This window comes from Anolis carolinensis, chromosome 3, assembly GCF_035594765.1.
Source record: "Anolis carolinensis isolate JA03-04 chromosome 3, rAnoCar3.1.pri, whole genome shotgun sequence".
In the NCBI taxonomy this organism is placed as follows: domain Eukaryota; kingdom Metazoa; phylum Chordata; class Lepidosauria; order Squamata; family Dactyloidae; genus Anolis; species Anolis carolinensis.
Window position 1 is genome coordinate 277,718,507 of NC_085843.1, and position 14,935 is coordinate 277,733,441.

The 14,935-nt window shown below is 46.7% G+C and overlaps 1 protein-coding gene across 1 annotated transcript; it reads left to right on the forward strand.

The window, feature by feature from the left end:
- The first annotated feature begins 3,918 nt into the window (after positions 1-3,918).
- On the forward strand, positions 3,919-9,202 carry LOC134297913 (uncharacterized). The gene is made up of 2 exons (XM_062976820.1): positions 3,919-5,692; positions 8,921-9,202. The coding sequence occupies exons 1-2, from the start codon at positions 4,145-4,147 to the stop codon at positions 8,960-8,962; spliced, it is 1,590 nt and encodes a 529-aa protein (XP_062832890.1). The 5' UTR covers positions 3,919-4,144; the 3' UTR covers positions 8,963-9,202.
- Positions 9,203-14,935: the final 5,733 nt, after the last annotated feature.

Genomic DNA, 14,935 nt, shown 5'->3' on the forward strand with positions numbered 1-14,935 from the left:
TTTAAAGAGTTTCTCCAGACTTACAATTTTTTTTATAGTTGGGACAGAATGAATTTGAGGTTTAAAATTAGCTTGTATGAAAATGCAACTAAGATATTTTCCCCATTCCTAGATTCTCAACATATCCTATCACACTACACAATTACAGCAGTTTGGTGGCAGTTTAACTTTTTTTCATGTCAGTAGTGACTTGAGAAACTGCAAGTTGCTTATGGTGTGAGAGAATTGGCCGTCTGCAAGGACGTTGCCCAGGGGCCACTCAGATGTTTGATGTTTTCCCATCCTTATGGGAGGCTTCTCTCATGTCCCTGCTTGGGGAGTTATAGCAACATTCATGGGATCCTGGGGTTTGTAGATTGGTGAAACACTAGCGTTCTCTGGAAGAGAATTCTAAATCCTGCACCAAACTACAAATCCCAGGATTCCATACTGGGTGACACCAACTCTAGTGATGCTACAGTAGATATGTGTACTACTGCCAACCTCATGAATTTTACTAGAGCTTTCTTAACCAAATTTATCAGGTCCTTCCTCCAAAATATAGCTTACAGCACCTGTATTCATTGGTGGTCTCCCATATAAGTACTAACCAGGGGAGATCCTGCTTAGTGTCCAAGATAATACCAGATCAGATGCTTTTTGGGTATCTGGGCACAAGTCAATGCAAAAGGGAAGAATTTGCAAAACATACTCAAGGCTTTCTCAGCAGATCTTTCAATGCAGGAAAATTGCTCCTGGCCTGGCCATGGGTCAAAGGTGAGCCCTTTCCTGCCAGCTTTATAGCAGGTCCCACATTTCAGATGGCTTTTAGGGGCAATAAAGTGTCCAGATGCTGAAAGGCCTGTGGGGGAAGGTTTGCAATTCCTAACCGCTTTCTGTTTGCTCTGCAGCTTTGCTGGCATCAAGGGCTTAAGCAAAGGACTTGCTACTTATCTGGGCCTTTCACTAATCCCCTGAATCAATGGCCAGTGGTGGATCTTCCAAATCACAGAAGGAAGGATTGCCACATTGGAGAATGGAGACCATGGGCCAAAAGAGGAGGTAGGATAGGACCCCAGCCTTATTCTTTTGGGGCAGACATTTTCCCTTTCTTGGGGTCTTCAACTTGCACAGCAGCAAATCATTTTATTCAAAGCTTGGGGGCTCTTCAAGATTTCATCCAGAATACAATCAAAACATCTAAGAGCTGGAAAGAAACACAAGGGCCATCAAGTCCAACTCCTTGCTGTTCAGGAATATATGACTATACATGCCCAAAAGCTGCCCATCCAACCTTTGTTTAAGGTCCTCTCAAGAACGAGGGCCCACAATGCTCCAAGGCAGTCCAGGCCACTGTCCTACAACTCTATTTAGGTGGAATCTCTTTTCTTGTAATTTGAATCCACTGATTCTCATCCTAGTCTCCAGAGCAGCAGAGATCACTTACTCCCAAAGTTACAGAGAATTATAGATTTGGAAGAGGTCAGTCCAAACCTCTGCCATGCAGGAATACACAAGCACTTGACATCCCCTCAGATTTCAACATAACTCTTGAGCCACCTGTGGATGATTGCCTATGCTTTCCCTCTTTGGAGGCTCATGGCCCTGATGCCAATGAGGATGTGGATCTCCCTTGACGGCAAAGGAACTGTCCAAAGTGCTGAACCCTATTCCTAATATATTTTTTTCCAGCTTTCTGAATAGCTCCAGAGTTCAGACTGAAACACAAACCAGATTCAGTACCCCATCAGCATTTTCCTTCTGTCTTCAAAAGCAGCCTAGAAATGGCTAAAAATCTTGTACAACTACAACTTTCATTATTCCATAGCATTGAGCCATGGCAATTAAAGTGGTGTAAAACTCTATTCATTCTATATGTAGATGGATTTTATGGCATTGTTTAAAGGTGAGAAGCCCAGAAAGGTCCCCATAGATGTGGAAGCCATATCCACAGTTTCAATTACTCATGCCAGTTGAAAAAATAATATCCCTAAGAATTTGCTGGAGGATCTAACTAATTCTTAGTGCGAGTACCTCTCTGGGAATCTCTAGGTCTTCCAACTCAATTCTATGGCATGCTGTAACTGGAAGCAATTCTGTGGCATGCTGTAACTGGAAGCATTTAATGGTGTTGGGTTGTATCCATGGTTTCAGGTAACCTGGGATTGGCCAGGAACATATCTCCCATGGATTAAGCTAGAAAATCTTGGATATGGGTATCTTACCATACTGACAATTCTCCCTATTCCATTGCATTCCTATGGTGATGTGCTCTCTGGATTTGAACTGTTTCTGAAGCAGACCACAGACCACAGGCCAGTGAGCAGACAAAGCCACAACAACAGCCTCCTTCTGCCTGCAAATGTTTGTTCTGTGCCGGTTGGGTGTGAAAAGAGCTCCTGCATGCCAAATCCTTTCTCTCTCACTCTCTCACCCTTTTTCCTTCTCTGTGTCTCTCTTTCTCCACACACTCTCACACAAAGCATCCTGTCCCATGACTGGGGCCTCACACTTGCTGCTGGTGTTTGTAACCTTGCGCCAAAGCCTCCTCCTTCTCCTCGCACTGTGGCTTGGGAGACGGCCAGTTTCCTCCCTGCAGAATAAGTACTTGTCGCTTCTTGGAGAGTTCACACTCCAGCAGACACAGAGGTTGGCTTCCATGCTGCGGCTCCCTGTCTTTTCTGACAGGTCAACGATGACCAAGGAGTGCACAAACAGAGGCCACAGCTGCAGCAGTCTCCTTCCTGTACCGGGGATTGCCGCAATGAAAACTGGTGAAGGCTCCTGTATCTTTGTGTGGCATTTCAGCTGGCATTGCTTGTTACCTGCTTGCATGGCAAACATCGCCTCCTGAAATTCCCTCTTTTCAGAATTATAGAATCATACAATTAGAAAAGACCCCAAGGATAGTTCAGTCCAACCCTTTGCCATGCACCAAAATGCAATCAAAGCACTCTGGAGAGATGGCCATCCAACCTCTGTCTAAAAACTTCCAGAGACAAGAGACTGCCACAAACCCAAGCAGCCTATGCTAGTGTTGAACAGTTCTTACCATCAAGTTTTTCCAAATAATTAGGTGGAATCTCTTTTCCTGCCATTTGAATCCATTGCTCCATGTCTTAGTCTCTAGAGCAGCCGAAACCAAGGCTGTCCCTTCCTCAATGTGATATCCTTTCAGATACTTAAGCATGGCTCTCATAGAAAAGATCTAGGTGGTTAATGATTGTCAATGACTTACCCTTTGCAATACTGGACATTTGGGAACTGAAGGAAAATGTCCGTTGGTGGCAAGCCTTGGCAGAATTTGTTCAGAGCAGGTTTGCCCTTGCCGCCTTCTTCTGCTGGGAGATTGTGACTTGCCCAAAGCCACCCAGTAGTTTTCCGTGGTTGAATGAGGATCCAAACTCTGAATTTCCAGTGTCTACTCCAACACTCAAACCACTTCATTATGCTGTCTCTCTCACTTGAAAAAGAAGACAGTTCCTGTAACAACTGCATGGAAGAGGGCATTGCAACTATTTTCTCTTGCTGGAAAGTTTGAAAACTACCATGTTTCCCTGAAAATAAGACACTGTCATATTTATTTTTCCTCGAGAAGACACACTGTGGCTTGTTTTCAGGGGAAGTCTTGTTTTTATTAAGTATGGTACAACAATCTGAGAGAGATCCACAGACTGTTGCTAGTCAGTGTTAGACAGCAGCAGCTTTACTGGTGTTTGTGGGGGGTGAGAGAGACCCAGACTGTTGCTGGTTGGTGCTGGGGGAGAGAGAGTAAAGCAGCAGCCTCAGCTTTACTTCTTTCCCCTGATGACACAAAACACCTAAAGCAGAGTGTCCTGCTCCTCGCTTCATGGAGAAGACCACGTCTATCACTATGTCTTATTTTCAGGGCATGGCTTATATTGTGCAAATGCTTCAAAATCCTTCTGTGGCTTATTTTATAGGTATGTGTCAGAACCCTGCTACTAGAGCCTGGATGTGGCTCTGAGTTTCAGGGTCACTGACATTGATAAGACACCTGCGTCCCAGGACTCGGAGGAGAAACGGCTGATGGACTTGGCGGGGAATTTGCGCGGGGTTTTACTGAGCGGGAAGAGACTGTTCAAATGAGGGGGAGGGTATATAAAGGAGGGTTGGCCGGAGCCTCCCATTCTTGGCTTTTCTGATGTTCATGTTTCCTACAATAAAAGTTCCTGGTGATACCACAAAGAGTCTCGTGTGTTCATTCAGGAGCGGCTGTGGTGAGCTGACACTAAGCCAAGAATACGGACACCATCCCGCTGTAGCGGTGAGGTGTAACATGCAAGTGGAGGATGAAGAGCTCTTGGGCGCCGGAGGAGGAAGGTCGGAAAGGGCCACTCCCGAGACGGACGCTGAGTTCCACCAGCTGGCGGCCCTGGCGTCATCCACCGCTTATGCCCAGCCAAATGGGGTAACCCAGAGGCGCGGAGTGGTGCGGGGAGATAGCACCGGAGGAGAGGAAGGTTCACCTTCCCCAGGCCCGCAAAAGATGGTGTTTCTGGAGGAGAGGATGTCGGCGATGGAGACCACCCTGGCAGTGATGTCGAGGGCGATGGAGCGCCTGGCGGTTTTGGCGGAGCCGGAGCGAGGAAGGGAACTCCGGGCTAGCTCAATGTGGGACGTGAGCATGGGAAGCAGCCAGGGCTTTGCAGACCTCCCAGCACCGAAGGGAAGGGAAATGCGAAAGGAGCCCGGTGCCCGGCCCAAGATCCAAACGAGCCTGACGCGGGTGGAGGAGAGTGACGACGAAGGGGAAAAGCCTCCGAGAATCCCGGCTACGCTCCCAACTGAGACCCTGGTGCCCCTGGCGAATGCCGGGCGTGGCACAGGACAAAGGGAAGCAGCAGCGGGGCCCACTGGCCCGCAAGGGGGCTTGCGACGGGCGGAGGATTGGGGATTGCCACCACAGGGACCCCTACCGAGACGAGAGGAACTAAGGATCGAGTTTGGGGGAGAGTCCTCTGAACTGGATTTTTTCCTGACCACGGTGAGGGGCTATATGGAGGACAATGCCCACACTTTTAGAACGGAATCCAGCCGGGTACGGGCCATTGGTGCAGTGTTGAAGAGGGGAGCGGCCAGCTGGTACGTTCAACTACACGCGCGGCGCGACCCATGTCTGGGGTCACTCCGACGCTTTATGGGGGCCCTGGAGACCCGTTTCCGAGATCCACTGGAGCAGATCCGGGCGAGGGAGGAGTTGAAGACCGTCTCCCAGGGGCAGAGGTCGGTATCTGAGTATGCGGAGGAGTTCCAATGCCTCGCTGAAAAGGTGCCGGAATGGTCTGCAGTGACAAAGATAGAACTCTTCAAAGAGGGGCTCAGGCGGGAGATCCTCTCCTGGGCGGTGCATCGTGATGAGCCTGACACACTGCGCGGATGGATTCAGCTGGCGGGGCGCATCGAGACATCGCTGGCCCAGGCGAGGAGGCACCGAGGAGGGCTACAGCAGCGGCCGCAGATGAAAGAGGGGAGCCGGAAGGAGGGATCAACCCCAGCCGGGAGGAGAACGGAGCCGACAGGGAACGTGAGCACCAGCAGGAGGGGCTGCTTCGTGTGCGGCCGTTTGGGCCACAGGGCTGCCGAGTGCTGGCAGAGAAAAGGGGAAGGCGGAGGCCCGCCCAAACCAAGAGCCGTGGCAGGGAAACGCGCCGAGGAAGAACCACCGATGAGGCACCACTCGGGGGGGTTGGTAAGTCAGGACAAAGCCATGATAGTGGTCCCCATTCAGCTGGAAAGTGGCAGCAAACAAGCAACCTGCAAAGCATTTGTGGATTGTGGATGTTCCAGGAACATCATCTCCCCTGAATTAGCCGAGGGATTGGGATGCGAAAGAACGAACCTAGAATCCCCAATAGCTTTTTCGCAGTTGGACGGATCCACAGCATCGGGATCATTAGCTAAGTACAGTGCCGAAGATGTAAAGTGTAAGATAGGGAGTTGGGAAGGAAAGGTGTCATTTGTGATATCACAAATAGCCAGCTATAATGTTATACTAGGCATGCCATGGCTGGGGCAGGCCAACCCGCAAATCAACTGGGAGGATAAGAGCATGATCTTCAGGATGAAGTTGGAAGGAGGGAGCCAGGAAGTGGAAAGGGAGCCGGGGAAAAGGGGGGAGGAAGACTCTATCAGGATAGCAGAACTGGCAGATAAATTACCCCCAGAGTATCGGGATTTTGTGGACGTATTTGATGAGAAGGAAGCAGACAGTTTCCCACCGAAGCGGAGAGTTGAAGTGAAGATAGAGCTAGTCCCAGGAGCAGAGCTTCCTAAGGCAAAAATATACCCAATGTCGGCTAGGGAAAAGGAGGAACTGAGAAAATACATTGATAAAAACCTAGCGAGGGGTTTCATAGAGCCTTCAAATTCCCCTCTAGGGGCGCCTGTGTTGTTCAGGCGCAAAAAGGACCAAACGCTGAGGCTCTGCATTGACTACAGGGGCCTGAATGCAATCAGTTCTGGAAATAAATACCCCCTACCTTTAGTGAAGGACTTGATCGCCCAGTTATCGGAGGGACAGATATTCACTAAATTGGACTTAATTGAAGCGTACCATAAATTGCAGATTAAACCAGAGGACAGGTGGAAGACGGCCTTCTCCTGTGCATTCGGATTATTCAATTATCGTGTGCTCCCTTTCGGTTTGTGCGGCGGAGGCGCCGCGTTCATGCAATTAATCAACGAAGTGTTGCATCCATTGTTGTACAAGGGAGTATTTGTTTTTTTAGATGACATATTGTTAGTATCTCGGACTAAGGAGCAACACATAGAACTAGTCAGGGAAGTCCTGCAAAAGTTGAGAGAAGCAAAACTGTATGCGAAGCTTGCCAAGTGCGAGTTCAATAAAGACCAGATAGACTTTCTGGGGTATAGGATTTCCTCCCAGGGAGTGGCGATGGACCCTGCGAAGGTAGAAGACGTGAGGGGGTGGGAAGCCCCCAAAACACGGAAGCAGCTGCAATCCTTCCTAGGGTTCGCAAACTTCTATAGAACATTTATCAAGGACTTTGCGCGCCTCACTTTGCCATTAACGGATTTGTTAAAGACTAAAGGTAGGGGAGAAACAGCCAAAGTGAAGGCCCCAGGGGCCAAACTGACCTGGACAATAGAATGCCAGGAAGCTTTCGAAGCCCTTAAAAAGCGTTTTACTGAGGAGCCTGTCCTACAGCACCCTGATATGTCTAAAGCCTTTGTATTACATTGCGATGCGTCAGACCGGGCATATGGGGCAGTTCTGCTACAGAAAGACGAGGGGGGGAACCTGAAGCCATGTGGCTATCTGTCAAAAAAGTTTAGCGATACAGAAAAAAACTGGCCGATTTGGGAGAGAGAAGCCTTAGCGATTCTAAAAGCACTAGAGTGCTGGAGACACTTCCTGGAAGGAAGTGGAACACCGTTTGAGGTGTGGACTGACCATAGAAATTTACAGTATCTAAGATCCCCTCGTAAACTATCAGCGAAGCAAATTAGATGGGCCCAATATTTCAGCCGTTTTGATTTCAGACTCAGATTCTTCCAGGGGAAACATAATATACTCGCTGACGCTCTCTCTCGGATGCCTCAGCACGGGGGAGGAATTCAGGAATCTGAAGGGAGTATTTTTCTTGATAAGCAATGGGGCCTGGCAGTACTAACTCGAGCACAAGCGGCCAAAGAAAACAAACGTACTGCCATTTCCACGGGGGGAGGAGAAATATGGGAGGAAGAGTTGAAGCGAGCGTATGGAATGGACAAATGGTTACAAACAAACAAAGAAAAGGGAGAATTGTGTGGGGATTTGGTGTTTGTAAATAAGAAATTGTATATTCCTGAATGTTTAAGACGAGAAATGTTAAGGAAGTACCATGATAACAAGGGTGCGGGTCATCTAGGCCCCACCAGGACTATTAAACGGTTGGCCAAACAATGCTGGTGGCCCGGAATGAGGAAAGACGCCAGGGGATACGTCACGCAGTGTGAATTATGTGCAGAGGGAAAAACACCACCGGGGAAGCCCCAGGGGCTATTGCAGAAGGTGGTGGAGCCCATGAGGCCATGGGAATGCGTAGCCATGGATTTTGTAGGCGAACTACCCCCCAGCAGAGGCCACAGATACATTTGGACAATATTGGACCTATTCTCAAAACAGGCACACTTTGTGGCTCTGCCAAAACTTCCTTCAGCTGAAAAACTTGCTGATTTGTATGTGAAGCATGTATATCGCCTACATGGGTGTCCCGACAAGATAATTAGTGACCGGGGAGTCCAATTTACTGCAAAATTTTGGGGAAAATTCTTACAGCTGTTAGGAGCAGAAAGGAACCTGAGCTCGGCCTTTCATCCCGCGACCAACGGGGGGGTCGAACGTACCCAACAGACACTGTGCCAATTCTTAAGGATGTACACCAATTATAGACAGGATGATTGGGCGGACCTTCTTCCGTTTGCTGAGATGGCTTTTAACGGGGCCGTACATTCGGCCACAGGTCGTGCCCCATTCGAAATAGTATACGGACAGGAGGTGGCACCTTTCCCCAGGCTACCCGAGTGGAAGGAAGGGGAGGGCCAGACCGACGAGGAATGGCCGGCCAAAATCAAGCAAGGGTGGCAAACCGTGGTAGAGGCATTGCGGGAAACACAAAAGAAGTACAAGCTCTTTGCGGATCGTAGGCGCCGAGAGGGGGACAAATTGGGCGAAGGAGATCTGGTTTGGCTGAGCACAAAAAACCTGAAATTGGGGTTCCCATCCAAGAAATTGGCTCCACGCTATATAGGGCCATTCAGGGTAGCAAAAAGAATAAACGAAGTGACCTATGAGCTGAGGCTACCAAAGGACCTAGGAAAGGTACACCCGGTATTCCATTGCAGCCTGTTAAAAAAGTATAAAGGAACTCTGGACAGCGGAGAACAATAGTTGTGTTTAATCTTTTCCTTCCAGGACGAAGGGGAGGAGGACGCCATGTCAGAACCCTGCTACTAGAGCCTGGATGTGGCTCTGAGTTTCAGGGTCACTGACATTGATAAGACACCTGCGTCCCAGGACTCGGAGGAGAAACGGCTGATGGACTTGGCGGGGAATTTGCGCGGGGTTTTACTGAGCGGGAAGAGACTGTTCAAATGAGGGGGAGGGTATATAAAGGAGGGTTGGCCGGAGCCTCCCATTCTTGGCTTTTCTGATGTTCATGTTTCCTACAGTAAAAGTTCCTGGTGATACCACAAAGAGTCTCGTGTGTTCATTCAGGAGCGGCTGTGGTGAGCTGACAGGTATGTCTTATTTTCGGGGAAACACAGTATCTATAGTTGATCCTCCACCTTTTTGGGTTTAACCTTTGCAGTTTTTATTATGCTACCGAGCCCAATTCAAAGTGTTGGTTTTCACCTATAAAGCCCTACACAGTTCTGACACAACTTACCTGTCCAAACCTATCTCCTCCTATGAGCCATCAAGAACCCTAACATTGTCTGGAGAGGCCCTGCTCTCAGTCCAACCTGCCTCGCAAACACGGCTGGTGGGAACAAGGGACAGGGCCTTCTCAGAGGTGGCTCCTCGGCTGTGGAACACCCTCCCTAGCAACATTCGGCAGGCCCCGACTCTTCTGGGCTTTAGGAAAACACACATGGCTCTGTGTGCAAGCATTTAATGAATAAGCACTATGATCTGACATGGTCTGAACTAAGGTTTACACACAAGGTTTCCAGATGAATGGAAATTGAATTTAGAAATGGAAAAGAAAGAATTGGTGACTATTTTACTCACAGTGGCGAGACTTATAATTGAAAGGAACTTGAAGGTAGTAACCAATCTCACACGGGAAGCATGGTATGGGGAGGTATGGAATGTAGCCCTAAATGGTAAATTATCAATGGAAATGAGGGTGTTCAGTGGGGGCATTAATAGATCTGATTTTGATTTATACTGGTCAGTTTCCATTAAATATGTTCTAGAAAGTGAAAAAGGAAAACAATATAACCCTATTGGTCAGGAATTTTGGATATGACATTGCTTTAATGGTTGAATTATAAATTTTATGGTAAATGAAATGATATTTGTTAATGCCTTGGTGGTGGGGTTCTTGTTTGTAAAATGTTCACTGTTTTGTGTTCTGTTTCACTATAAGTTTTTAATGTATGTAAATAAAATTAATACAGTAGAGTCTCACTTATCCAACATGAACGGGCTGGCAGAACGTTGGATAAGCGAATATGTTGGATAATAAGGAGGGATTAAGAAAAAGCCTATTAAACATCAAATTAGGTTATGATTTTACAAATTAAGCACCAAAACATCATGTTATACAACAAATTTGACAGAAAAAGTAGTTCAATACATAGTAATGCTATGTAGTAATTACTGTTTTTACGAATTTAGCACCAAAATATCACGATGTATTGAAAACATTGACTATAAAATGCATTGGATAATCCAGAATGTTGGATAAGCGAGTGTTGGATAAGTGAGACTCTACTGTATATATATATATGTGTGTGTGTGTGTTTTAAAAAATTTTATAATGTGTTTTATTATGTATTCTTAATTAATCTGAACATGTTGTTGATTTTAGTGAATTTTGGTTTGTGTATTGAATTTTTGCCAATTTTTGTAAGCCGCCTTGAGTCCCCTCGGGTGAGAAAGGCGGGGAAGAAATGTTGCAAATAAATAAATAAATAAATAAATAAATATTATTTGTGTGTTCGACTAATACTCCATGATTCTGGAGGACCTAACGATTCATTTGTGTGTGTGTGTGTGTGTGTGTGTGTGTGTGTGTGTGTGTGTGTTAGGAATGACTTGAGAAACTGCGAGTCACTTCTGGTGTGAGAGAATTGGCCGTCTGCAAGGACGTTGCCCAGAGGACGCCCGGATGTTTTTGATATTTTATCATCCTTGTGGGAGGCTTCTCTCATGTCCCCACATGGAGCTGGAGCTGATAGAGGGAGCTCATCCGTGCTCTCCCCAGGTGGGATTCGAACCTGGCAGCTTTCAGGTCAGCAACCCAACCTTCAAGTCACAAGGCTTTAATCCACTACGCCATCGGGGGTTCCTTAGGGATTCATAAGACAGGTATTCTCCGAAGAGTAGAAAGGGTTGTTTTTTATTCCCCTTTCTGTATTTTTGTAGAGGCCCCGTACTCTTAATCCCCATGTACTGTACATAGGTATGGAGGAAAGAGGTTGGAAGGAGCTTTGTGGGTTACAGTTGTCAAGTGAATCAGGCTAATCTGGAGGGAGGAGTCTACCATGTTGTTGGATTCCCTTGTTCTGAGTTGCCTCTCCTTCCCACCTTCTCTCCTCCCAAGTCCTGTCCCCTCCCGCAACACTGCTGTGAATTACTTCTGGCCATTTTGCTTCTCCTTACAGAAGGATTAAGTTCTCCTTGCGGTGAAAACTAACAGAGCAAAGCAACCTGCCTTCCTTTGGCAGAGCCCAGACTTGGAATGCAAGAGAGAGAGGAAGAAAGAAAGAAAGAGGGAGGCAGACGTGGGCAGGCCCGGGGGTGGGCAAAAGAGAGCAGCGCTTAGCAGGGGTTTTGTGAGGAGTCCTGGTTAATATGACGGGGATTAAAATTCCTCTCCGATTAATACACCCTAGGTGACAGGTTTTCTGCAGTGCTGGGGGTGGTGGGTGCAGAAGAGAGAGAGAGAGAGAGAGATGTAAGCAGGATCAGAGGTGGGGATGGAGGGTGAAGCTGAGAGGGAGGGGCAGGGCAAGGAAGAAAGGGGCCCATTTACATTGCTGGGACCAGCCAGGCAGAAAGGTCAGGGTGAGAGACAGAGCCAAACAGCTCCATTACGGCAGATGGATCCCCCTTTCAGCCCACCCTTGCCCCACCGGCAGCTGGGGAAGAAGACGAGAGTGACAGAAGAGACACTGAGCATCTTCTAAGCTGCATGTGCAGGACGGGGCGAAAAGGGAGAGAAATTAATCTGAGCATGAAGAAGCAGCACTCAGCCTTTTGGCAGTAATGAAGTCTGTGGACCGGGCCAAGTATTTGACCTGCAGCAGGCATGGCCACACCACTGATGCGGGATTCTGCATGGATCTCTCCTAGGATTGTCCATGCACATGGAAAGAAGAAATCACACACACATTTGGGTCTTCCACCTTTAGGGCGCATTGAGCTTCTGTAAGTGGAATTGAGCGTGAATATGCCTTCCAAGTCATCAGTTGACTTATGGCGACCCCGTGAATTTCAAAGGGATTTCTTAAGCAGGAGCTCCTGGTGGCCAAGCAGGTTAAACCACTGAGCTTCTGAACTTGCATGGGTTTGAATCTGGGGAGTGGGGTGAGATCCTGCTGTTAGCCTCAGCTTCTGTCAACCTAGCAGTTCAAAACCATGAAAATGTGAGTAGATCAATAGATACTGCTTCAGCAGGAAGGTAACAGCACTCCATACAGTCATGCTGGCCACATGACCTTGGAGGCGTCTATGGACAACACTGGCTCTTTGACTTAGAAATGGAGATGAGCACCAACCCCCAGAGTCGGACACAACTTCCTTAGGCAAAAATACTCAGAGGTTGTTTTGCCAGAGCCATCACCTGAAATATAGCCCACAAAACCTGGTATCCCATGCATGTACTAACCAGGGCTGACCCTTCGTAGCTTTCACAATCAGATGGTATCTGGTGACTCTAGGGAACACTTTAGCATTTCACAGATATAAACCAGGATACCTGGGCCTACACAATATCAAAGTGTGCTCAAAATGCCACTAGTTATTATTGAGGAGGAACACACAAGTTACAAGAGGCTGCACTGTTTGCTTTTGCCTGATTCTGTGGGAAGGTAAGAGTCTGCTTTGTTCTCTCCTATTCTTTTCCGCTTGCTGAATTCCTTGAGTGCAGACTACTTTTACCTTTTAAATTCAGGCTTCTAACAACTGAGCCATATAACCCAGAATATCAAGGCAGACAATCCACAATACCTGCTTTGAACTGGGTTATCTGAGTCTGCACTGCTATATAATCCAGTTCAAAGCAGATAATGTGGGATTTTATACAGCTGTGTGCAAGGGGCCGGAGATACACTGAGGACAAAGTGGGAAAGTGGAAGGAGGAACAAGGAATTAGGATGGTAGGTTAATTAGGATTATCCCTGCCACATTGGGGCAATTGGGGGTATTGTGAAATGCAGATGCAGAATCCTTGGACCTCTACCTGCTCTCCAATTGCAACTCCTAGAAGCTCAGATGAGAATGGGGTTATCCAGAATTCTGAATCCCCAAATACTCCAAAATCCCAAATCATTAAATGCACACAAACTTTGCTTTGTGTACAAAATTATTAAAAACATGTTATAAAATTATCATCAGGATGTGTTTGTGAGATGTCTATCAAACATAAATGAATTTTGTGTCTAGATTTGGTTCCCGTCTCCAAGATTAGGTAAGTACAGGCATTTATGAAGAGAGTTTCTATAGATTTGTTCTTAAGTTGAATTAATATGTAAGTCAGAACAGGTACATTTTTAAAGTGTCACTCCAGCCTGTGTGTGTATGTATGTATGTGTATGTGTATATGTGCATGCTTTGGATAACATAGAGAAGACTTAACAACCCTGTAGTGTTGATTTTGCTGTCTGTGCCCTTCTTCAAAAGATTTCACCCCACTTTCTGTCCTTGTGAGCATTGGATTTTGAAATTTTGGCTTGTTGAGGAAACAAGAATTGGAGATAAAGCTTTAGCGGAGCGCCCTTTTTCCCATAATAATAACTCTTTCAGGAGTGAATTCCCCTTCCCTGGAGTAGATTTCTCTCATTTCCTGTTGTCTCACTCCCTGTTGTTTTACTATAGGTTTGTGAGTGAGATGTTTGTAACTCAGGGACTGCCTATACAAGTATTTAAAATCCAAAAAGATTTGTTCCAAAATACATATAGTCCCAAGCATTTAGAAAAGGGATACACAACCTGGACTCCAAGTTTTCATATCACCTGGGCCCAAACACAGTGCTTGTCAGTCACACAGTATCTAGCAGTCGAAAAGATCTGATTGAAATGGTGTGTTGAGAAAGCCAGTAACATTGCCTACATGTGTGAACCAGCCCTGTCAAAGCAAGCCCATGCCCAATAGCTGCCTCTTTTGCCTTTTGTGCCGTCCCTGTGTGTGTGTGTAAGCCCCTTGCCCTTTGCCCCCACCATTGCATGTGCAGGGCTTGTTTTCTGCTCTGTTACCCCCATCTGTGCTTGACCATAATGACATGTTAATTGTGGCTGTCAGGGGCCTAGGTCCAGCCCCACTCCACCGACACCCCTCCATCCGCCGCCATGGGCCTCCAGCCCAAACATTGGTCCGCTCTCTAGATCTTGCCTTGATGGTGAAACAGAGACCCAGGTACCTTTCCCAAAATAAAGGGATGGAAAATGAATAGTGAGGTCTTGCCAAGGAAGAATTCCTACTCACCTTTGTTACCTTGGTTGCATTCTAAGGTAGAAGTTGTGCGATTTGTTGCCACTTTTATTGACACATTTCAATGCTATGGAAATCTGGGACTGGTAGTTTGATGGTGCACCAGCATTCTTTGGCAAGAAGGCTAAACATTTTGCAAAACTACAACTCCCCCAGTTTCATAGCTTGTGGGCACGGCAGTTAAAATACAGTAGAGTCTCACTTATCCAACGTAAACGGGCTGGCAGAACGTTGGATAAGCAAATATGTTGGATAATAAGGAGAGATTAAGGAAAAGCTTATTAAACATCAAATTAGGTTATGATTTTACAAATTAAGCATCAAAACATCATGTTATACAACAAATTTGACAGAAAAAGTAGTTCAGTATGCAGTAATGCTATGTAGTAATTACTGTATTTACGAATTTAGCACCAAAATATCACAATATATTGAAAACATTGACTACAAAAATTGCTTGGATAATCCAGAATGTTGGATAAGCGAGTGTTGGATAAGTGAGACTCTACTGTAGTGTCAAACTGCATTCACTCTACAATATACTGTGT

What these genes read in the sequence shown, in the direction of transcription:
- LOC134297913 (XM_062976820.1), top strand. Translation starts at nt 4,145, where the DNA reads ATGTTCATGTTTCCTACAATAAAAGTTCCTGGTGATACCACAAAGAGT. An exon ending in GGCACCACTCGGGGGGGTTG is followed by an intron (nt 5,693 to 8,920) that starts GTAAGTCAGGAC and finishes TTTTCCTTCCAG; the next exon opens with GACGAAGGGGAGGAGGACGC.